Source organism: Bos javanicus, chromosome 1, assembly GCF_032452875.1.
Source record: "Bos javanicus breed banteng chromosome 1, ARS-OSU_banteng_1.0, whole genome shotgun sequence".
NCBI classification, from domain to species: domain Eukaryota; kingdom Metazoa; phylum Chordata; class Mammalia; order Artiodactyla; family Bovidae; genus Bos; species Bos javanicus.
In genome coordinates, this window is record NC_083868.1 from 143,608,133 (window position 1) to 143,630,224 (window position 22,092).

Genomic DNA, 22,092 nt, shown 5'->3' on the forward strand with positions numbered 1-22,092 from the left:
AATGAAGGATTCGAGGAACGGATGAATGAAGGCAGGCCGGCGCAGCCTGCTGCGCCCCACAGGGTAAAACTGAAAGTGCAAGCCGGCGTTTTGGAGGGTGGCCGCCCACGTGCCGGTAGCGCAGAGATGTGGGTGGGTTGCCCGGGCCTGGGTTGCGGTAGATGATTTGCCCGGGAGGGGCGGGAGTGGGCGGGGACAGGGGGATGCCCCGCCCCCGGCCCGCCCCGGCGCAGCGCGGGACCCGCGGGTTCCTAGCCGCGCTGAGGTCAGAGGGAGGCGGCCTGTCGTCCGAGCCGAGCGCCTGCGCCGATCCGGGCCGCGGCGGAGCGGAGCCCGAGCGTGGCCGAAGCCGAGCTGAGCGCGCGGCGGAGACGCTGACCCCCCGGCCCCGCGCCGCCGCGGCAGGCCCGGCATGGAGGAGGAGTGCCGGGTGCTCTCCATTCAGAGCCACGTCGTCCGCGGCTACGTGGGCAACCGGGCGGCCACGTTCCCGCTGCAGGTACGCTTACGTAACCCGGAGGTGTCCCCGCGTCCGGCCGTGCGGGCCAGCGAAGGGGTGGCCGCCGCCGGGCCGCGTGACCTTGGCCCGGCAGCCCGGAGGATCTGGAGCGCGGGGTTCCAGACGCGGGCGGGGTAGGCGGGCACTTTGCAGGGGCGGAGGCGGGGCCGCACTTGGACCCAGGAGGGTGGAATGGGGACTGGGTGGGGACGCTACGTTAGAATGAACACCCCGGGCGCGTGCTGTGAGCACCCGCCAGCCCCCACCCTTTCCCACCGGCCCGACCCTGGGAAAGGGAAAATGCGGAGCAGCGGCCGGAGACCCAGCGAAGGTGGGCGCTGGGCAAGCAGGTCTCTGCACTGCTTACCTGGTGGGCGACCAGTCCCCATCCGGTCCCCGCCCCCTGCGGATCGGGAGGCTCGCCATGAGGCCCTGGGCGGCCAGGGTGGGCTCCACCCTGCGACTGCCTGTTGAGGGGCGGTCGCCGGGAGGGGATGGGACGGAGGGGGCCTACCTGCAGGTGTTGGCTCCGGAGAAGTAAAGCCCAGAGGGCATTTCAGGCCGTGCAGGGTCTGGCTGTAGATGCAGCTTCCTACATGTGTCAGCCTTTCCCTACTAGGGTGCCCACGGGCTTCCTCCTGCTTCCCCCACCTGTGCTCCGTGAGGGGCTCACGGTCTCTCTCTGGGTTATCAGTGAGCACCACTGCTTCCTGTCTCAGCCCCAAGGTTGTGGTTGGGTAGCCCCTTGGAGGGTCAGGATGAGGCCTGGGTGCAGTGGGGTGTCAGCGTTGGGGTCACCGTCACTTCCTTGCCCTGTGGGCCAAGCAGGGGGCTGTGCGTCCGGGCTGGTGGCTCTCTTGGACCATGCACCTCTGGCCCATTGTCCCTGGGTCCTATCCTTGAACATGGAGCTAGTGTCTGGCCCCTGCTGTGCATGCTGTACGTGAGGGCCCTGTGCTGGACCCTCAAGATCACAAAGGGCCACCCAGTCACAATGGCCTGTAGGTGCCAGCTGGCTGGAGGGGCCGTGGGAAGGGTTGGAACCCTTCAGTAGAGCTTGAGGGCCGACCTGAGGCTGGCCTGCCCATCTTCCGGGGAGGAGGCAGTGGAACAAAGACTTGAAGGTGGCATGGTACAAGGGTTCAAGTCCAACTGACCTGCCTGGCCAGCTGCCTATGATCTTTGAGCACCCGTGGAGATAATGTGAGGCCCTTGGCCCTCCCATTCCCACCAGCGGGGGTGCAGACCATGGGTGCAGCCAGGGTGCACTCCAGGACTGGTCCCAAGGCCCCAGCTCTTGGTCACTGATTGCTTGGGCAGGGCCTCTATGGTGGGGCAGTGCTGGGGTTGAAAGTGCAGGATCCCTACAGCAGGGGCAGCCGCAGAAGGTGGAACCAGGAAGTTCCCTACCAGATAGTGGTCCGCCTGCACCCTGCCTAGAGGGAGCTGCCCTTGGCAGAAGTGTGCAGAGGTGTGTAGACTCTGCTGCTTCCCTGGGCCTCTGTCTCTCCCTGTGGCTGCTCCTTTATCTTTCCTTGGGCAAGTTGTTCCTCTGATCATCTATTCCTTGATTTCTAGGCACTGACCCTAAACTTGCAGACCAACATGTCCTTTGCCAATTACTTGATGGGGTGCTCCTCCAGACCACCCGCCTTGGGAAGGGCCTCTGAAGGACTGAACCTTGGTTCTCACCTGAGGTCTCCTCTCTATCCAGCATCCTTACCTGTGGTCTTGAGGGACAGACGTCGGGGGTGCTATCCCCCTTCTGTATCTCCAGGGTGGGGGTAGCACCTGTCTCTGACTTAATCCATCCCTGCACTTCCTCTTGTCTGCTTAAAGAAAAACGCACAGCAAGGGAGTTGGAGTTTTAGTCATGGACTTACTGAGGACTGTAAGGGGGACAGTCTCTCAGGGCACTGCTCCAGAGAGGTCAGGAAGAGGCCAGTTTGTACATGAGGTTTTGGGAGCTGGGAAATACTTGCATTCAAGCTTACTTCTGGGTAAAAGATTACTGCTAATCACGAAGAACAGATATCTTAAGTTATTGATTTTAGTGGTATTCTAAGTATGGAAAGATGCAGGAATTTGAAATTCTTTCTGAGATACGCATCTAACATCTGTTTATCCAAGCACTGAGTACCTGCTCCTGTTTTTTATATCCTGAATTCCTCAGATGGGCTGCTGTGGCTTAGACTTAACCCTTGTAAAATTGGAAGTGAGCCAGGCTCTTTTGTTATTTATTCACACTCCCCTGGAGGCTCATTCTTAAGCTGGGGACTTGAAGAGGCTGCCTTCCACCTTGAGCTCTCTAGTGCTCAGTTGCCTCATCTGTGGAATGGGCATAGAGCCTGACTCCAAGGACACAATAAGGGTGACCATCCCTGGGAAGTGCCTCAGAGGTGCTGGCTGCTGAGTGAGGTGGCCGCAGTGCCCAGGGTGCTTTTCTTAGTCCTCTCTGCAGAAAGACCAGACAGGGAGGTAGTAGGGCCAGTGGGCAGCCAAATGTGCCTGGGGCATCTAAGGGAGGCCAGGGCCTCCATCAGGCCTGGATCACATCCTTACCTCTGTCCTTTGCCCTAATCATTTCCTCCTCCTAACGTAGCCTTGGGCGGGTGGAAAAAGCTGAGGAGGGGAAGAAAGCAGAGAGGGTGGCTCTCAAAACATGCTCCACCAAACCAAGCCCACCTTGATGGTGTGAACTATGAGAGAATTGAAAGGTTGTTGCTGAACCACGAAAGACGCCGGGATTCTTGGCCTCCGGAGGAGAAGAATTCAACCCAGGGCCAGAGACGAGGCTTGATCGCTCAGAGCTTTTTAAAGTTTTATTAAAGTATAAAAGAGATAGAAAAAGCTTCTGACATAGACATCAGAAGGGGGCAGAAAGAGTGCCCCTCACTAGTGCCAGCAATGGAGTTATATACTTCTAATTAGTTATTGGGCTTCCCTGGTGGCTCAGAGGTTAAAGCGTCTGCCTGCAACTCGGGAGACCTGGATTCGATCCCTGAGTCAGGAAGATCCCCTGGAGAAGGAAATGGCAACCCACTCCAGTGTTCTTGCCTTAATTAGTTATTACAGTGAATCCAAAGAATGTCTGGAGGTTGTAAAGACCTTACTAGACCCACTCCCATAATTTACATTTTAAAATAACAGGATTAGCCAGAAAGGGTGGGGGGGAGTTCCCAGAAACTGTCCTCAAGCAGGATACATTATTGTTATGCAATCCTAAGGAATGTAGAGGGAAAAAAAAGTTTGTCCTTTCCTCTTCCTTGAGAATTTCAGACCCCTCTCTCCTTGGGGACCTCCAGACTTCTTTTCAGCCTGCCTAGGAATTGACTCTCTCAGAATAATAAACTTTGTTTCAGCCACGTGAGCACTCACACGGTCCTCGTTTGAGGTCCCACTTGGGACACACAGCCCATATGAGAACAATTTCCAGAGATTTTCCGTAGCTCACTGTACACTTTCTCCCATGGCCACTTAGTGCTTCCTTGTCCAGAGTCCAGATTCCCCACAAGTTTACTCACGCTTGCTTTGGCTAGGCTGCCGAGCTCTTGTAAGGGCTACAGGAGGCTCCGTGGGGTCTTCTGTAGGCATTTTGCTCCCCACTCAACATGTGAGCACTGCAGGAGCACAGAGGGGCAGGGCATGGTGCAGGATGGGCTGCGGGTGAACAGAGCCTGGAAGTGGCCGTGCCTTGCACGATTCCAGCAGGTGTCCCCTGACTACAGAGCTGTGCCAAGTTCTGAAAATGTTCTGAATTTTGATGGATGCTGTACAGCTGGAGATGCCACAGGTGGGGTTACCCACACAGCTGACTGTGGGAAGAGAGCTTGGAAATGGCAGGAGAAGGTGGGGTCTGGCCAGGCCCCACAAATGGGAGGCAAAATATGCACTTGTGCGGGGTGGAGAGGCTGCCGGTGGAGGGGTGCCCGCGTCTTGGAGAAATGGCTCAGGGGCCCCCATGCCCCCCAGACATTCTCAGCCTCATCTGCACAGTGAGAACAGTCCTGTTAGTGATGACATGGTGCCAAGCTCCCAGGTTCTGCTTGTGGTGGGGTGCAGTGTGGATCCCTGCCCAGGGACCTCCCACCATTCCCAGAGTTGTCCTGGCTAGACGTCTGCAAGCTAGATGTCTGGGCTTCAGGGCTCTGGTTCTCAAACTGCTTTTTGCCAGGTCCCCACAGGCTTCCCTGGCGGCTCAGATGGTATAGAATCTGCCTGCAATGCAGGAGACCCGGATTTGATCCCTGGGCGGGAAAGATCTCCTGAAGAAGGAAATGGCAACCCCCTCCAGTATTCTTGCCCGGAGAATCCCATGAACAGAGGAGTCTAGAGAGCTACAGTCCATGGAGTCGCAAAGAGTTGTACACGATAGAGCGACTATCACTCACAGGCTACAGTCCAAAGGGTCAAAAAGTGTCAGATGCAACTGAGCGATCAACACTTAATACCACAGCACGCTGGTGGCGGTCTCAGGTGGGTAGCCTGCAGGCAGCTGCCTTCCCTGGGCAGAGAAAAATGGTAACACAGAAGAGAAAGGACCAGAACCTTGACTGTGGTTTTGGATTTGTTTCTGGGCTCGAGTTCATAGTCCGTTTTAGTGGCTGAGGGGCACGTGCTGCTGTGACCCGCAACAGCAGGTAGAGCTGTGGGCAGGGTGATCCTCATCGGCAGTGAGCGAGGGAAGTGAGAGGGTGGGCTCGTGCCTTCCTGTCCTGTCTCTGGAGGTGGGGACTGCAGGGCAAGGGCGTCATGCCTATGACGCTTCCAGGGCCCCTTCCCCGGGCAGACCCTGGGACCTCTCGCTGTTCTGACCTTGCTTCTAGGGAGAGAAAAGGGAAGGGGTGGATGGACCCAGTGTGGCCTCCTCCCAGCCTGGACTCTGTGGGCTGCTTTCCTCTTGGAAGTGGAAAACCTCATGTTCTTCCTGGCTGGAAGTGTACTTCTGAGCCCCCTCTGTGTAAGGGAAGACAGGCTTGTTGATCCAGCAGCTCCTCCTGTGTTTTCATAGGTCCCACCCATCCTCTTGTGGCTCAGACAGTAAAGAATCTGAAGATCCTGTGGAGAAGGGAATGGCTACCCTCCCCAGTATTCTTGCCTGGAGAATTCCATGGACAGAGGAACCTGGTGGGCTACAGTCCATGGGGTCGCAAAGAGTTGGACATGACTAAGCGACTAACACTTCCACTTCACTCCCATTGTCTAGCAGCCCCACAACCCCACTCCTGCCCTACTGCTTCCCGGTTTTTTTGGTGAAAACACAGCAGGGGTCTTCCCTGGTTGTCTAGTGCTCTGGGCCTCCAATGTAGGAAGCCTGGGTTTGATCCTGGTCTGGGAAGTAAGATCCTGCATGCCACGTGGTACAGTCGAAAGAGAGAAACAAAAATACAGCAGGTACACGCGGCCTTAGGCTCTGTATGAGTTTCTGGGGGGCGGCCATAGCAGAGTACCACAAAGAGGGGCTTAGAATCGTGGATTTATTCTCCCGCAGTTCTAGAGGCCAAGAGTCTGAAGTTAGGATGTTGACTGGGCCGTGATCCCTCCCCCAGACGCTGGAGGGGAGGGTCCTTCCTGCCTCTTGCAGCTTCTAGGGGGCTCCAGGTATCCTTGGCTTGTGGCCACATCACTCCAGTCCGTGCATCTGTTGCATGGCCTGCTCCTGTGTGTCTCAAATAAGCACCTTTGTCATTGGCTGTGGGGTCTACTGACACAGTCCAGGGCCATCTTGGCTTGAGATGCTTAGCTTGATTGTATCTTGCCAGACCCAGTTTCCAGTTCAGTATGTGCATGAATCCTCAGCCAGAATGTATTTCAGGGGCTGCTGTTCAATTCACTGTGAGTTAAAAGGAGCCTGTTCAGAGAGATTTAAAAGCGACCCAAATTGGGTGTTTAATTAAAGCCCCAGCATCCAAAAGCTGTCTTCTGGGAAGAATAGCACAGGCGGGAGTTGAACTGCTGCCTCAGCCACGACTCTTGTGTCTCCCTCCAGCCGCTAGGCACTTCTCCTGCCAGCGCGGCCAGCACTTGCGATGCCAACAGGCACTCTGCTGGGCAGATGAGTCTTTCTGAGGGTGTCCAGGCAGGTGGTAGCTGGCCTCGTGCCGGATGTGTGGTGCGCGCTTCCTTCTGAGGCCGTGTTTGGATTGGCACGGTAGCCTCGGGCACGCAGGACCTCTGCTGGGGTCACTGGAGGCCCAGGGTGCCACCTTGAAGGACCATGCTGGGGGGTGGGGGGCACATAAATAATTCTGTGACCTTGAGAATCTGATTTGGGACCTTAGCTCAGAACCCACTTCAGTACTGTGTTGCCGAGACTACAGGCAGCCCTGGAAGGTGGGTCAGGGGTTGTCTCATTTGGGGGCCTATATAGAAACCCACCTTGTTCTCTGACTCTCCTGGCCCCTCGGTGCAGAAGCAGAGCCGAGACATCCAGCAGGGCTGGAGACGGTTTCTTGTGCAGGGACCTCAAAGCCAGGCCTGTTTGCCAGTGGACTGGCTTGGACACCCGGCAGGAAGGGGTAGGCTGGGGGGCAGCCGGCTGTGCAGAGAGGCCCTGGACTGGAAACCTAGGTTCACACCCTCCCTGCCTAGTGATGGGGCCACAGGAGCTGAGCAGAGGCCGCAGAGCTGCCCAGCAAGCAAGTGTGGACGGCTCACCCCGGCCTCTCCTAGAGGCTTGTGACTGGTGGTAGTGGGGACGCTTCCGGCCATAAGCAGCTTATTTTCCACCTCTCCCCTTTAAGAACCGCCTGAGCTGTAAAGTGGCCCTGTTCAGAGGCTCTCTTGATTCATCTTAAAACACTTGGTCCTTGGAAAATCTTTACGCTTTTTCCTTAGAATTCCTTGGATAAAAAGGACCTTTTCTGTCAGGACTGAGTTTGAAAGATGCTGGAAAGATGTCACCTGCCCTTTAAAAGTCGTAGTGTTTGCCATTAAGGTTTTCGTGGTGGCACATGCATTGGCAGACAGTGCCAGGGAGTCAGTGCCCAAAAGCACACCTTCTTCCTGCCCCGCCTCGGGCCCCCTGCCGCTTCCCAGAGGAGCGCACAGGGCTGGAACCCCGTGACCTGGGACGCTGTGCTCTGCTTGCTTCCCTCCGGAAGTCCCTGTCTCGCCCAGTGTGTCCCAACCCTGGAACTTAGGTGTTGCTTCAGCATTTCTCCTGCCTTTTATATTTTCCCAAGAATCTCCAGAATTGCTCAATATCTTGATTTTGTAACCCTTTCTTAGTTTGGGGCTGAAATTTGTGTCATTCCTCTTTGCCTGTCATGTAGAAAAGCAAGAACTTAATGGTCTGTGGGAGGGGGGGCGTATACCCATGTGTGCAAGTGTGTTGTGTGTGTGTGTGCTCAGCTGTGGGTGTGTACATGTGGGCGCGCGTGTGCAGTTGTGTGGCGTGACGTCTGCTTCATGCTGGCATGACCACCCCTCACAGGGACCTCTCTGTAAGGTCTGTGCTGAGAGGCCCCTGGCCTGGAAACCTGAGCAGGTGTCCGTGAGCAGGGCTGTGACCGCACACAGAGGGACCCCCCTGGCGGTGTGGCTCATGGGCCTGGATGTCCCTGGAGCTCACCCACATGGAGCTTTTGAAATAAGAGCGGCCAGCTCTGCTCAGAGTGCTCCGGGAGAGTGCCGCCAAGGGTAGAGTAGGTGGAGTTTGTCCAGGAGAGAGGAATGTGTGGAGCCACGGCCTTGGGACAGAATCGTGGGCTCAGCCGAGGAGGGACAGCCCCTCCCGTCCCCTGACCAGAGCTGCAGCCCTGTCCCCCGTCTGTAGCTGGTGCTGCTGGGAGCTTGGGCCAAGACCGCCTCTCTCAGGGTGGTGCCCAGCTGAACCTGACCAGCGAGTGTGCGGGGCCTGGCGGCTGGGGTGGGTGCACTGCGCTGGGAGCAGGGCTGGGGCCAGGGTAAGGGGATCCGGGGCCGGCCGCCCAGGAAACGAGGGCGCATGTGGGGCAAAGGTGGCCTTGGGACTTAAGGTGAGCCCGGTGGGGGTGAGGGGGCGGCAGCACTGTTCAAGGGACACAGGGCTGTTCCCTGTTGGAGCTCCCGTGGGAGATGAGGGGCGGGTGGTTGCGAGTTGGGCTGAGTGGTCAGGCTGACCAGGGGCGGGTAGAGAAAGGGACCCTGGAGTACCCAAGGCTGATCAGTCGGACCACAGGCACATGGCTTTCCTGTGTCCTCTCTTTGCTAATTCTGATTTCCTAGGCGAGTGACTGAAAAGGTCTTGCAAAACAGGCCTCGGTGAAGGTTTTGAAGATGGTGAAGTGAGTCCTCTCGCTGCCCAGCCCCTGACCCTCCCGTGGAGGAAGCTGGGTGGCCTGGGCTTCCCGGCTGTGTGTTCTGCATGCTCTCGCTGTCTGTGCCTGGCTGTCAGCAGTGGTTGATGACTCAGCATCCAGGCAGAAGTAGGGATGTGGCTTTAGGCCCCCAGCACATGTAGCTGCCCTCAGGAGGGATGCTGTGCCTAACGGGTGGACTGAGGTCCACGTTGCTGGGACGCGGGGGGACTGTGTGGACGTTGTCTTTGATGTCACTGTTCTTTGTGGCGGACGCCCCTGGAGCTTCTGAATGTGCTCTTCTAGGTGGGCATGCACGCCAGCCATTGGGGTCTCCCCTGCCCTGAGGGAGAGGTGGGAAGCTGGAGCGTGGGGTTGAGGAACGGGCCCTGTCTGATGCCCGAAGGGCCTCTGTTTTGCCTGTGCATCTTGTTGGCCATCCCGGGTCTGAGACTGTGTCCCCAGCATTAGACATGCTCATGTGGTCCCGTGGAGCCAGGTTTCCTCAGCAGCTGAGTGAGCTTGAACTGGCACGACCTCGGTGGGCAGCAGACCAGCTGGACATGGAGCCTCTTGGCTGAGACTCTAGTTCTTTCTGAAGCGGAGCCCGAAGCACGGCTTTGGCCCCCAGCCTTCATTCAGAGGCCCACAGGGCGATGGACTCATCCCAGAGGGTCACAGTGGCAGGGAGCGCAAACTCCCAAACCCCCCTACAAAGCCTGGGTGCTCTAGTGGAGGCTGAGAAGACAAGGTTTCCAACAAGGTCTTGGAGCCAAGAGTCCCTGTTTCAGACTTGGGGGAGCTCACAGAGGCCCAGAGGCAGAAGGACTTTGGGGTTTCAGAGAGTGTGTGGAATTCAGTTGGTGGGACGCACAGCCTGGGGTTTGGGCCTCATTCCACGGGTAACCCTCGAAGGTTGGTGTCTGCGGGGTGCTTTGGGGAGCAGGGGAAGGACAGCACAGAGGCTCCCTGGATGGGAGCTAGGACTTGAAACAGGCCCGCTTGAGAATTCCAGCAGCACCTGCCCCTGGCTGCACTGGGCTGGGGACAGTGGGGGAGGGGGGGTTAGGCCCGAGATGGTGCTCTCCCTGATCTCTGAAGGCCTCCCCTCCCCTCCCCTTCCCATGCTGAACTAGCCAATTCTTCCTCTTTTTTCTTAAAATGAGTCTTGTTGCTGGTAAATGGTGAAAAGCTGGCAGGGGTGGGGCAGGGCCGATTTCCCTGGTGTAATTCTGCCAGCTGACCAGCTGCCAGCCTGGGTTGGGAGACAGGCTGAGTGGCCGCTGGAGCCAAGGATGTGGCCGCAGCTGATCGGGGTGGGAGCTGGGGCAGGTACCAGACTTACTGGTGTACAGGTCACTGGAGCCAGGTGAGCTAGCTTTGTGGCTGCACGGTGGCCTTGCTCCCCACGCAGCCTGCGTGCTCAGGGCCAGCAGAGCGCTGAGAACTCTCCTTCAGGACACGTGGACATCCTCTTCCGCCTGTCAGAGAACTTTGCTTGGCTTGTTTTCAAGTGGAAATGTAGTTGATTTACGATGCTGTGATAATTTCAGGAGTATAGCACGGTGACCCGGTTAATACGTGTGTGTTCTTTTCCATGATAGTTTATTATAAGACACTGAATATAATTCCTATGTTATAGAGTAAATCCTTGCTGTTTATCTTCTAGATGTAGTGACATGTCCGGATATTCTTAACTGATCCCTTGCCCTGCTTCCTTTCCCCATAAGTTTGTTTTCTGTGTCTGTGAGTGTGTTTCTGGTTTTGTATTATTTTTTGGTATCCATATATATGTGATATCATATAATATTTGTCTTTCTTTGTCTGACTTCACTTAGTATATAATCTCTACATCCATCCATGTTGCTGCAAATAGCATTATTTCATTCCCTGCTTATGGCTGAGTACTATTTCATTAGTATCACCAACTCTATGAACATGAATTTGAGCAAACTCTAGGAGATGGTGAAGGACAGGGAAGCCTGGCATGCTGCAGACCACGGGGTCGCAAAGGGTGAGACAGAACTCAGTGACTGAACACCACGTCTTCCACTTGTTGGTCACGTTGTTTGCACGTATTCTCCCAGCCCATAGATTGTCTTTTTGGTTTGTTTATGGTTTCCTTTGCTGTGGAGAAGCATTCAAGTTCGATTACGTCCCATTTGTTTGTTTTTGCCTTTATTTCTCTTAGGAAAAGAGAACTCTGCTCCTAAGGGTGCATGTGAATAGACTGGACTCCCTGGTGGCTCCACCCACACTCAGTGGGGTTGTGTAAGGGCAAGCACGGGGAGAGGGGTGAGTGCGGGGAAGTGGAGCCGGGGCTCTTTACATCTGACTGGTTTCCTTTGCTGTTACTCCTCATGCTCAGTAACTGTTTGCCCTGCATTCTTTTGTTCTCTGAAGATCATTAGTTACCGAGACCTGTTCAAGGGCAAGCGCTGTGACCAGGCCCGGGTCACAACATGGCTTAGACCAAACGTTTAGACTAGCCACGCCTGGGTCTTTCTCCAGGGCCCGCCTCCCCTGTCTGCTTACAGTCGGGACTTAAAGCTCAGGGAGACGGGATGTTTATGGCTATGCGATGGGGGTGCTGGGAGCCATGGAGAGATCACAGAGTGGATTCAGCTGCTTCCGGGGGCCCCTCCTCGTGGGTAAAGAAAACCGGGGCTGGGGAAGGTGACCAGCAGGGGCAGGACCCTCCACCTCTGGTCTCCCTCCACCCCTCCCGACCCCCGTGTCCCGTCAGAAGCCCCTAGCTGAGCACAGATGTGCCATCCAGGGTCCCAGCCCCAGATCCCAGAGCTGAGCACAGAAGCAGAGGTTTGAGTTGGAAGACGAGGTGTTAACAACAGGCGCCTCCTTTCTCTGGGGTCCCCCGTTTCCCATCAGGGGGCCGGGCCCTGTGTCTTGGCTTTTTGCTGCACCTGCCCAACCCTGCACGAGGCTTTGACAGGGCCCCTCACACGAGCCTATCATGCCAACAAATAAGCTGCTGGTGTGTGAAATGGAGATGTCAGCCCGGCGCTTAGCGCTATCGTTTAAAAACAGAAAATAGCTGCTTCGCGTGTGCTGGCTCTGAAGGACTAATTATCTACGCTTCCAGAAGCAATGGAGCGAGGTATTCTGGCAGGATTTGCAGGATTTGTGTCATCGTTGCTTCAAATCTGTTTCTTTGGAGTTGATTAGAATTTAGGGATCTGAAATACCGTGAGCTCTGTCTGTCTAGGAGGCCCTGAAATCTGGCAAGAAAATTCGCAAATTGCCAGTTTTAACTTTCTAGGTTAGACTGTGGAATTTTTCCTTGATTTAAGTCCTCATAATACTGGCTTTTTAGAAAGACTTCATAAGTGTACAGCTCAATGAATTCACAAAAGGAGCATGCCTGGTAACCACAGCCCCCATGAAGAGCTGGGGTGTGGCCCACATCCACACCTGGGGACCCTCAGTCCTGCTCTGACACCCGCAGAGACAGACACTCTTGTGGCCAGAGAGCTTTGCTTATTTGGGGACATTGAGGTGACACCCAGAAGTTGTTGGTGTTCAGGTGAAGGCAAGGGGGGAGGGTTTGGTAAGTTCCTGGTGGACAGGAAGTGGGGGACAGCCAGGGACTGTCTGTCCACTGGACCAGTTACGGCAAAGGGCCTTTGTTCTCATCTTCAGTGGAGGGAGCATGCCCGAAGGTCAGGGGCCACGTCTAATGGGGGTCCCGGCAGTGGGTCCTGAGGCTCACTCTCCGCACCCTAGCCTCATCTTCCCACCCCCCGGTCAGCGGTGGCACCTCCGCCCCCATCAGCAGTGGAGCTCAGGGACAAGCACCTGACTCCCGGGGCCCCTCACACTGTCTGCCACACTCCCCACCCTGCAGGGCACCGTCTTCTCACTTCCCTCGGTGTGGCGGCTTTGCTGGGGTTGGTGGTGGAAGTGAACCTCCCAGCTGAGACCTGGCTGGGCATAGGGAGGGAATTGGGGACCGGGGCCGGGGTGCAGAGTGAGGGGCTCGTGAGAGTGTCATGAGTGGTGTGTCTGGTGAACACGTGACTCCTCATCAGACCCTGCTTTGTGCTGCCAGCCCCAGAGCACGGGGTCTCGACTGCGTGTAGAAGAGGGGTAGGGAGAGAGGGCGTAGAGAGGGGTCAGGTGAGCCCAGGAGAGGAGGAGGAAGCACGGGATCTCGACCTCCTGTAAAAAGTGGGGAGCATAGATGAGGGTCAGGCGAGTCCGGGAGAGGAGGGACCTTCCGGGCAGACAGGTGGCCCCTGCAGCCTTGTGCGGGCAGGTGCCAGGCACCAGAACCCACCCTCGCCTCCCTTACCTGCTGTGCCCCCAGAGCTCTGGAGAGGCTGCTGACACAGATGGGCGTCCAAGCCCCAGCAATGGCTGGGTGACCTGAGCTGGGGCCAGTGAGGCTGGCCCAGTGGGGTGGAGTCCCTGTTGTCTGGGGGCGGGTCTGTGGCTGCAGTTGTCTCTGGATCTTGGGCCCCAGCCGGGCGCCTTTCTCCCCAGCTGACCTGGGAGAATGCAGGGGCTACAAGCCTGGCTCCTAGGGAGGGAGTGGGAGCCCTTGGCCTCATCCCCCGATCCGATCCATGTGGGGGCCTCAGCAGAGAGGGCCTGACTGCCCTCTTAGTGTTTGAACAGATGGATCCCGTGCTGGTCTCTGAGCATTTTCATTTGGTGGCAGTTCCAGCAGGTGGGCCATGGCCTCTGAGCCTTGGCCTTTGGGGCTGGCTGCTCCCCACGCTCCCCATCACCTCCATGCTCATTCCTGCAGTTGTGGGTGCTGAGGCTGCGCTGGGGAGACCCTCCTCCTGTTCTCCAGGTCGGAGACCCTCCTGCCTGCCCCAGGCCGTGTCAGGCACCTGCCACGTGTCAGTGCAGGCCTGCCAGCTCTCTTACGCCCGCTCCTTCTCTGTCCATCTTGCAGGTTTTGGGGTTTGAGGTCGATGCGGTGAACTCTGTCCAGTTTTCAAACCACACAGGTAAGGTGTTGGTCTCAGCCATCCTGGCAGAGCTAGATGTGGGCATGGGAAGTGGTCCCTTAGATTCGGAGAGCTGCCCCCCTCATCTTACAGACAATAGAGCATGTGGGGGATGAGTTTGCCAGCTCCACGTTTAACTCAGCTCAGCTGCTTTGGTGGCTGGACGACCCAGGTGGGTGACGTGACGTCTGGTCCTCAGTTTCCTCCTTGAGCTGAGGTTGGTGATCCAAGCACCTGCTCGGGGCCCCCCCACCTGGGTGACACCGTGGGCTGGAGCACTGCCACAAGCTCTTGCTTCTCTGAACATCGGTGCCAAATCGAATCTCAGAGATAGTTCTGAGTGAAGTAGAAAGGGAGAGCTTTATTGCTTTGCCAGGCAAAGGGGGACACAGTGGGCTCAAAACCCAGTGTCCCAACTTGGGGAAGACAGTGACAAGTTTTATGGTAAAAGAGGGAGCGATCAGATCAACATTCTTCTGAGGGGTGGGTGGTGAGGTAAGTAAGAGTCAACATCATCAGCCTTCAGGTCCAGCTGGTCTGGGGTCTGCATGCTTGTGGGCAGCATACCAAGGTTAATCGTTAACTTTTCCCACCTGGAGTGGCTTTCGGTATCTGCCAGAACAGCTCGGAGACATTGTTGTGTGTACTCTGGCGATGGAGAAACAGGACCTTGCCCAAGTGTGCTCTTGACTGTTTGTTTCTCCCTGGTCTCGCATCCCCTCCCTTCCCTAATGTGAACAACTGCTTGAATCCGCCCACTGGAACTCGGAAGGTCATGGAGGCCTAGTGAAAGCTGTTTTCTATAATCAAAGAGATGAGGGCACCGAAAGGCCTTGTGCCGAGGAACCCCACCGGGCCCTGATGGTATTAGGAGGAGAGAAGGTTCTGGCTTTCTCTATTAAGACCCCGAGCCTCGGGGACCCCGTGTGAGTGTGTCTCTGTGTACGGGGACCCAAGGGCAGCCCGTGGGATTGCTGGCTCAGATTCATGAGGTCTCGGCCCTTGGAAAGCCCCTGAAACACCAGGCAAGGGCCCTGTGGCCTCGGATCCACCCTGCCCTGAGTTAATGGCATCAGGGGGACAAAGCCTCTCAGTTCTTAGAAATGTCACCACGTCCCTTCTTTGAAGTTACTATGAACCCAGACGGAATCTCGGAGCACAGAACGTCCCAGAAGCTCTGGCAGGTGGCCCAGCATCAGATATGCGGAAAGGTGCCTGGTTCTTGGCGGGAGTGGGTAACAGACATCAATGGAGGAGGAACTATGCTGGGTTCAGATGGAGAACATACCGCTCTCAGTAAAAAGCCTTTCCTGCCATTGCTTCCCCCAGTGTACTGGGCACAATGACATTTGGACGCGTCCCCAGAAGTTGTCAGTCCAGTGAACCTCCCCAGAGCTTATAGGTTTTACCGCCCTCTTTTTTGCTTTTTTCTTTTTGTTTTTAAAGTAAAAGAGCCAATTTGGCTTAGACTTTAAGCCTCCCCTCCAGGGCAGCCCCTGCCTGCGGCCAGCATTCTCCAGTTGCTCCTTCAGCAGGGCTTTCCTGTTACGGGCTATCCCAGCCCTTGGGCAGTGGCTGGGAGGAGCTGGACGGGGCTGGAGGTCGGTGGGTGAGGCAGGCCAGCCGTCCAGCAGGTAGAGTTCAGAGTGTGACTGTGGTTGTAATCCACTGCCAGCCTGGTGGTGTCCCCCCCTGGGGGGCGGGATCAGGTGCACAGGAAGGAGCTGGGACCCTTGGGGTCAGCCTCCGCGGTTTCTTTCATTTGTAAATTGTAAGTTGAGCGGCATGGATGGAGGACCCCAGTGCCCATCTTTCAGAAGGGTCTCCTGAGTTAGGAGAGGAGAGATAGGGCTGTGGCGGAAATTGGAGGGGTGGTGCGGAGGGCGGGCGGGGATGCGCTCTGAACATTGTGAGCCTGAACCTTCTCATCTCGTTAGGAAGTTGGCCTCCTGGGTGGGAGTGGGGGGTGTTTGAGACCCCGCAGGGGCTGACTTGCGTGTTACGGACTGCAGTGTGTCCCCTCAATTCACCTGTCAAGGTCCTGACTCCTGGAACCTCAAATGTGACTGTTTAGAGATGAGGCCTTTAAAGAGGTAGTTAAAGGTAAGTGGGGTCACTGGGGTGGCCCTGCTCCCATCTGACTGGTGTCCTTAGAGGAGATCAGGACACAGACACACACATGGATGACCACGTGAGGACGGAGGAGGAGCCGGCCCTGCGACACCTCGATCCTGGACTCTGGCCTCGAGGACCACAGAGGCCTGTGGTTCTCCATCATAGCAGTCCTCGGACAAGAACGCGGTACACATGCGGTGGGGTCAAGCCCCACGATGTCGGGAATTCCCTGGTGGTCCACTGGTTAGGATTTGGTGCTTTCACCGCCAGGTGTCCAGGTTCAGTCCCTGGTTTGGGAACTGAGATCCCACAAGATCTGCACAACGAGAACCACAGCAAACAACCCACCCTGTCTGGAAGGATGTTCGGAAAACCACGGGTCAGGAGTGACTCTGGTTCCTCCCACCTGGACCATGGAATTCTGTGGCAGCAACACTTGTGGGGATCCAGCCAGGGCTGCCGGCTCTTAGCAGAACCAGAACCTGTGGGGACACCCTGCTGAGGGGTGGGTCACCTTGCCTCAGGACCCTCCCTGCTCCTGCCCCTCCTGGCCCGTGAATGGGGATCCACCAGAGGCCATGCTTTCCTGGAGAATAGCTGATGGGTTGTTGGGCGTTGCCCCGTGTGCTTTTTCAGAGGCTGCTCTGCGGCGGCCAGGCCCTCACCCCATGCGCACATGGAGAGCCCTGCAGCCCCTTCGCCAGGCCCACAGCCAGTCCTGTACTTGTGGTCGGTACTCAACTCTGTTGTTGCAGAAATCAGGCCTTCCGAGGCTCTACCTTATGTCTTTAGAAACCCATCCATTCATGGGGTACCTCTTGGCATTAGGGCTGCCAGGGACAAACTTGCCATGAGTGGACTTCGGGGTGTCCTTGGTGGGTGACTAGGTGAGGGCCCACTGCCTGCCTGGGTAGGGGCTTCACCTGGGTGCCTGTTGGGCCAAGAACCCAGGCTGCAGCCTCTTTCCAGTTCATGTCTGGCTCTCGGTCGGGATTTGCCCTGAGACTTGGATAGGTTTCAGCTCACCTTGGATGGGAGCGGGGCTGCGAGAAGCTCCTACCTGCCAGGGTGCCCAGGTGACTGTTCAAGCCACTTGGCCTGGATAGGGGACGCACACAGCTGAGTCTGGCAAAGCTGGGGACCGTGACGTGTGGGGCCACCCCCAGGTGCCCCACTGAAGGATGGGCAGAAATCACACAGTCCTGCAAACCATCTGTCAGTGCAACGCAGGCAGCACAGGTGTCGTTAGGGGCTGCCGAGTGGGCCTCACTGCACTGGAAGGGCAGGTGGGTCCCCGACTCAGTGATAACAACCCCAGGATGTGCTTTGAGGGGCACCCGCCGAGTCTCTGTGCCCAGGTGACGTCATGCAGCATCGGGGCCTCACGTGGTCTGCTCTGCCCCCCACCCCACCCCCACCAGGCTACTCACACTGGAAGGGCCAAGTGCTGAACTCAGACGAGCTCCAGGAGCTGTACGACGGGCTGAAGCTGAACAGCGTGAATCAGTATGACTATGTGCTCACAGGTGAGCCCAGGGGTGTGGACGGGAAACCAGGCCTGCCTCCTGCCCAAGTGGGCTGGTGGGGAGACCCAGAGCACCCCAACCCGGCTGCTCCCTCTCCTGCCACCCGCGAGGAGGGACGGTCGCGCCTCCAGGAGGAGCTCAGTGGGGCCCTCGTGACTGCCACGTCCGGGTAGTGACCTTGGGGGTCCTGGCTGTGCCGCATCTCCACACCGGGGTCCCCGTGCCCATGGCTGGGGACAGGTACAGTGTTGGGAAGAGGTCAGGGATGAAAACACTCCTGTGAGCGACATGCTGGCCTGTGGTGTGTAATCCCACGTAGTTGCGTTTATTTATACGTGTGGTGAGATGTGAACATGCTTACTCTGTAAAGTGGAGGGGAGGAAGGAAAATGCTGCCCACTCACCCATGGTGTCCCCTGGGTGCCTGCAGTTGGGACGCTTGTCTTGGCGGCGGATCTGGGCTCTGCCAACCACTCTCCAGGCAGGTAGCTGTGGTGGCGCTGTGTCTCCTCTGCCGAGGTTGGGTGACAAGAGTCTCTGTCCCTCCCTAAGGCTACACACGAGACAAGTCCTTCTTGGCCATGGTGGTGGACATCGTGCAGGAGCTGAAGCAGCAGAACCCCAGGCTCGTGTATGGTAGGTGCTGGGGTGCTCTTCCTTCTGGGTGCCCCAACTCCATGTTCTGCCCCTCCCAGCACTTGGGCTCTATCGCAGCTGGGCCTCCAGGGACGAGAGCCTGAAAGGCATCTTCACCGTGAATCTGGTGTCAGTCTGGGGTGCGTGAGAGAGGCTGTGATCAGTGTCAGGTTGGGTGTGTATGTGAGACCACCCTGTCCCTGGAGGGTTAGGATGAGAGACTCCCCAGGTGGGGCCCCAACAGAAAATGTAAAATGCCAGGTAAGGAGGAAAATGAGGATGGGGGTGCTGTGTTTTCCCGTTTTATTTTTTTAAACACGTATTTATCTTTGGCAGTGCCAAGCCGGCATTGCGCCTAGGCTCTCTCGCCACAGCATGTGGGGGCTGCTGTCGGTTGTGCTGCTCAGGCTTCTCACTGCGGTGGGCTTTCATTGTTGTGGAGCATGGGCTGTAAGGCACTGGGGCTTCGGTAGCTGCGGCACGTGGGCTCCCGGGCTCTGGAGCACGGGCTCTGTAGTTGTGGTGCAGAGGCTTAGTTGCTCCACAGCACATGGGATCTTCCTGGACCAGGGATTGACCGTGTCTCCTGCACTGGCAGGCAGATTCTTAACCACTGGGCCTCCAGGGAAGTGCACTTTGCCTGTTGTAGCTGCGTGTGTGGAACTTCACCAGACAAGCCTGGGGGCCCCTCTGGACAGCCACAGGTTTGCTGACGAGGTGCACTTTGTATCCACAGTGTGCGACCCCGTGATGGGAGACCAGCGCAACGGAGAAGGCGCCATGGTTAGTGCGTCCCCGCGTGTTCAGGGGAGGTCAGCGGGGCTGGGCACCCGTGCCCTCTAGGTGTCTGCCTGGGCGAGATGCTGCTTGCAGACCTGAAGGCTGCCCTGTCAGGAAGGAACAGCGGGGCTGGCAGAGGGGGTTCTGTGGAGGCCCGAGAGCAGGGGTTTTAGGGCCGTGCGTCCTTGTTGTAGCTCAAGCAGCTGCAGATAATCTGCAAAAGGATGAACATGGATGTTTTCTAATCAGATTTTAGGTGTGGGCACTTGAGCTTAAATTTGCTCGTTTTCACGTGTCACAAAATGTTGTTCAGTCGCTAAGTTGTATCCGACTCTTTGTGACCCCATGGACTGCAGCACACCAGGCTTCCCTGTCCGTCACCATCTCCTTGAGTTTGCTCAAACTCGTGTCCACTGAGTCAGTAACGCTGTCTAATCATCTCACCCTGTGCTGCCCCCTTCTTTTGCCTTCAGTCACAAAGTACTGGTTTCCTTTTGACTCCCCCCCCCACCCCCCACGACCATTTAAAACCATAGAAGTCACTCTTAGCCCACCAATGACACACCAGCTGGCAATGGGCCTGGGCTCCGGCCCCTGACCAGGGGTAGAGTGGATGGTGTCCTCATGGAGAGGGGGTGGAGAGCTGCCGGTGGGGACCTGACCCGGATCATCAGGACGGAAGGGCTCTCCCAGCCCTGCCTTGGGGTCCCTGCAGCATGAGCCCCGCTAAGTTGTCCTGCCCCCGCCCCCATGGGTCAGCCTGCCCCCTTCCCCCTAGGTCCCACCCCCGCCCCCGTGGGTCAGCCTGCCCCCTTCCCCCTAGGTCCCACCCCCGCCCCCGTGGGTCAGCCTGCCCCCTTCCCCCTAGGTCCCACCCCTGCTCCCACGGGTCAGCCTGCCCCCTTCCCCCTAGGTCCCACCCCCGCCCCCGTGGGTCAGCCTGCCCCCTTCCCCCTAGGTCCCACCCCCGCCCCCGTGGGTCAGCCTGCCCCCTTCCCCCTAGGTCCCACCCCCGCCCCCGTGGGTCAGCCTGCCCCCTTCCCCCTAGGTCCCACCCCTGCTCCCACGGGTCAGCCTGCCCTCTGCCCCCTAGGTCCCACCCCTGCTCCCACGGGTCAGCCTGCTCCCTCTTCTCCCCACAGTACGTCCCCGACGACCTCCTCCCCGTTTACAGAGAGAAGGTGGTACCTGTCGCAGACATCATCACCCCAAACCAGTTCGAGGCTGAGTAAGTCCCCTGAACCAACCTGGGGCTGTCAGCCCCCTACCCCTTGGGGAGAGTGACAGGGACCGAACCGGAGCGGCCCCAGTGTGTAGGGCAGGTCCTCCCATGTCGGGGAGCCGCCAGGCCCACCTGAGTGCCAGGGCAGGTGCTGGTCATCAGCCGCAGTGGTTAGTCTTCTCACCCCGACTCCCTGAGGTCATGCTGTCCCCCAGCTGTGTTCCCGAACAGTTCCTGACCCCGAACCTCTTGGGGTCAGGAAGGGACAGAGGTGCCCTGAGGAGCCAAGGACACACCTGGCTGACAACGGCCTACGGGATGGAGAGCCCACAGCAGCTGATGCAGGCCGCCCCTGGAGCTTTGAAGCCCATGTCCTAAATCTCCACATGAGGTTGAAAGGACTGTGCTGATCCCTCTGCCCAGTGTCCTTGTCCAGGGGTCTTCCTTGGATGCCCAGCCCCACCACCCCCTGATGACTGGGGGAGCCAGGTGTCCAGGGAGTGACAAGTAGGCTCCCGGGCCGTGGGGCTGGCTAAGCGCTGCAGTGGGTGGGTTCCCATAGCATCCGGCTCTGTTGGACTGTCAGCCACAGCCCCCCGGGCTCCGAGACCACCCCTTAAAGTAGGGACGGGGCTCCTGGATTCTTGGGGACTGGGGTTCCCTGACCTGGACCAGCCGATCCTGAGGGATGGCGGCTCGCCCAGCTATCCCTGGTGGTTGGTGGCTTGTGCAAACATGGCCAACCAAGGTTACAGCTGTTTGACTGTGGACGCCAGCCGCCCTCATGGGCACTCTGCTGTGCCATGCCTGGCCACCCTTCCTCATTGTTAACATGCAAACATCAACCATAATCTGGGATTTCACCACCCGCTATGACTTGTGAGTCCCTTTTAAAGCTGACTCAGAAATATGAGTCAAACCCCAGACATGGTATCCTCCTGGTCCATGATGGCTGGCAGATGCCAAGTCAGTTCCCAGTGGGCATGAGGGGTCGCCAGTGCGCCAGAGCCCCGGACTCTTACAGTGGGCTCTGGGGAAGCAGTGGCTCACCTGTGCCTGTCTGTCTTCCAGGTTGCTGACTGGGAGAAAGATCCACACCCAGGAAGAAGCCTTAGAGGTAAAGAGACCTTCCAGAACCTGGCATGGAACAGATAGCCCTGCTTGTGGTGGGGTGGACAGCCACGTGCCCTCAGGCATGGGAGATGGGTGCCCTCGTGGCCAGCATCCAGCTTCCCATCAGCCAGCCAGGGACACGTTGTAAATGCTGTTTCAGCCACTTGTTGGTCATGGACAGCCTAGTGCCTGCTGGGTCTGGATGCATGCACTGCTCATCACAGCTGTCCCCACAGGAGGGTCCAGGGCAGCCGTCCCAAAGGGCTGCAGACAGGGTGCCTTAGAACAACAGAAGTTTGCTCTGAGGGTCCCTGAGGCCAGAGCGGTGGGCTTGCCGTGTTCTGTCTGTCCTGCAGGAGAATCCCTTCCGGCCTGTCCCCCACCTTCTGGAGGTGACTGGCAGTCCTCGCGTTCCCGGGCTTGTGGGCATCACCCCAGTCTCTGTGTGTATCTACAGGGTGTGTCCCATCCGTGTGCACATGTGAGAGTGCGTGGGCTGTGTGCACACAATGAGGGTGAAGATTTTTTGCACAGGATGGATTTGTCCCTCGGGGGCTGGCTGGCTGGGGTTTCTGGAGTCCATACAGGAAGGAGGGGCTGGGCCTCCCTGCAGCCCTGGGTGAGATTTCATCAGAGTTCTTTTCAGCCTTCCCTCGGGACTTGCTCAGGTCCATAGGCCTCTTGCCAGGATTCCGCCTTAGGTGGGGTTACCACCCCTGGGCTGAGTGTGCAGAGCACCAGGGCCTCCAGGGCCTCATACCTTTCATGTCTGGGCCTCTTCAGAGGCTGTGCTCACTTCACAGCCCAGGAAACACACTCAAAGGATCCAGGGCCCTGGGTCAGAGCTGGTGACGGCCAGTTGTGGTCACACCTGGACCCGTGGCTGTGTGTGTGTGTTTCCCCAATAGGCAGAGGGCTCGCTGGGACAGAAGAGTGGGGTGGGA

At 57.6% G+C, this 22,092-nt stretch overlaps 1 protein-coding gene across 3 annotated transcripts in view; it reads left to right on the forward strand.

Moving 5' to 3' along the window:
- Window positions 1-249: 249 nt before the first annotated feature.
- The window catches only part of PDXK (pyridoxal kinase), a 30,695-nt gene continuing 8,852 nt past the window's right edge, over window positions 250-22,092 (forward strand). Inside the window, exons 1-7 of one of the 3 annotated variants that reach the window (XM_061422889.1) lie at window positions 250-499; window positions 13,703-13,757; window positions 17,294-17,398; window positions 17,950-18,033; window positions 18,770-18,816; window positions 19,956-20,041; window positions 21,107-21,152. In XM_061422889.1, the coding sequence (XP_061278873.1) occupies window positions 413-499; window positions 13,703-13,757; window positions 17,294-17,398; window positions 17,950-18,033; window positions 18,770-18,816; window positions 19,956-20,041; window positions 21,107-21,152 (510 nt within the window). In that variant the 5' untranslated portion in view covers window positions 250-412. Of the gene's footprint in view, window positions 500-11,127; window positions 11,430-13,702; window positions 13,758-17,293; window positions 17,399-17,949; window positions 18,034-18,769; window positions 18,817-19,955; window positions 20,042-21,106; window positions 21,153-22,092 lie in introns of those variants that run through there. The other 2 variants (XM_061422905.1, XM_061422896.1) reach the window with 2 other exon arrangements.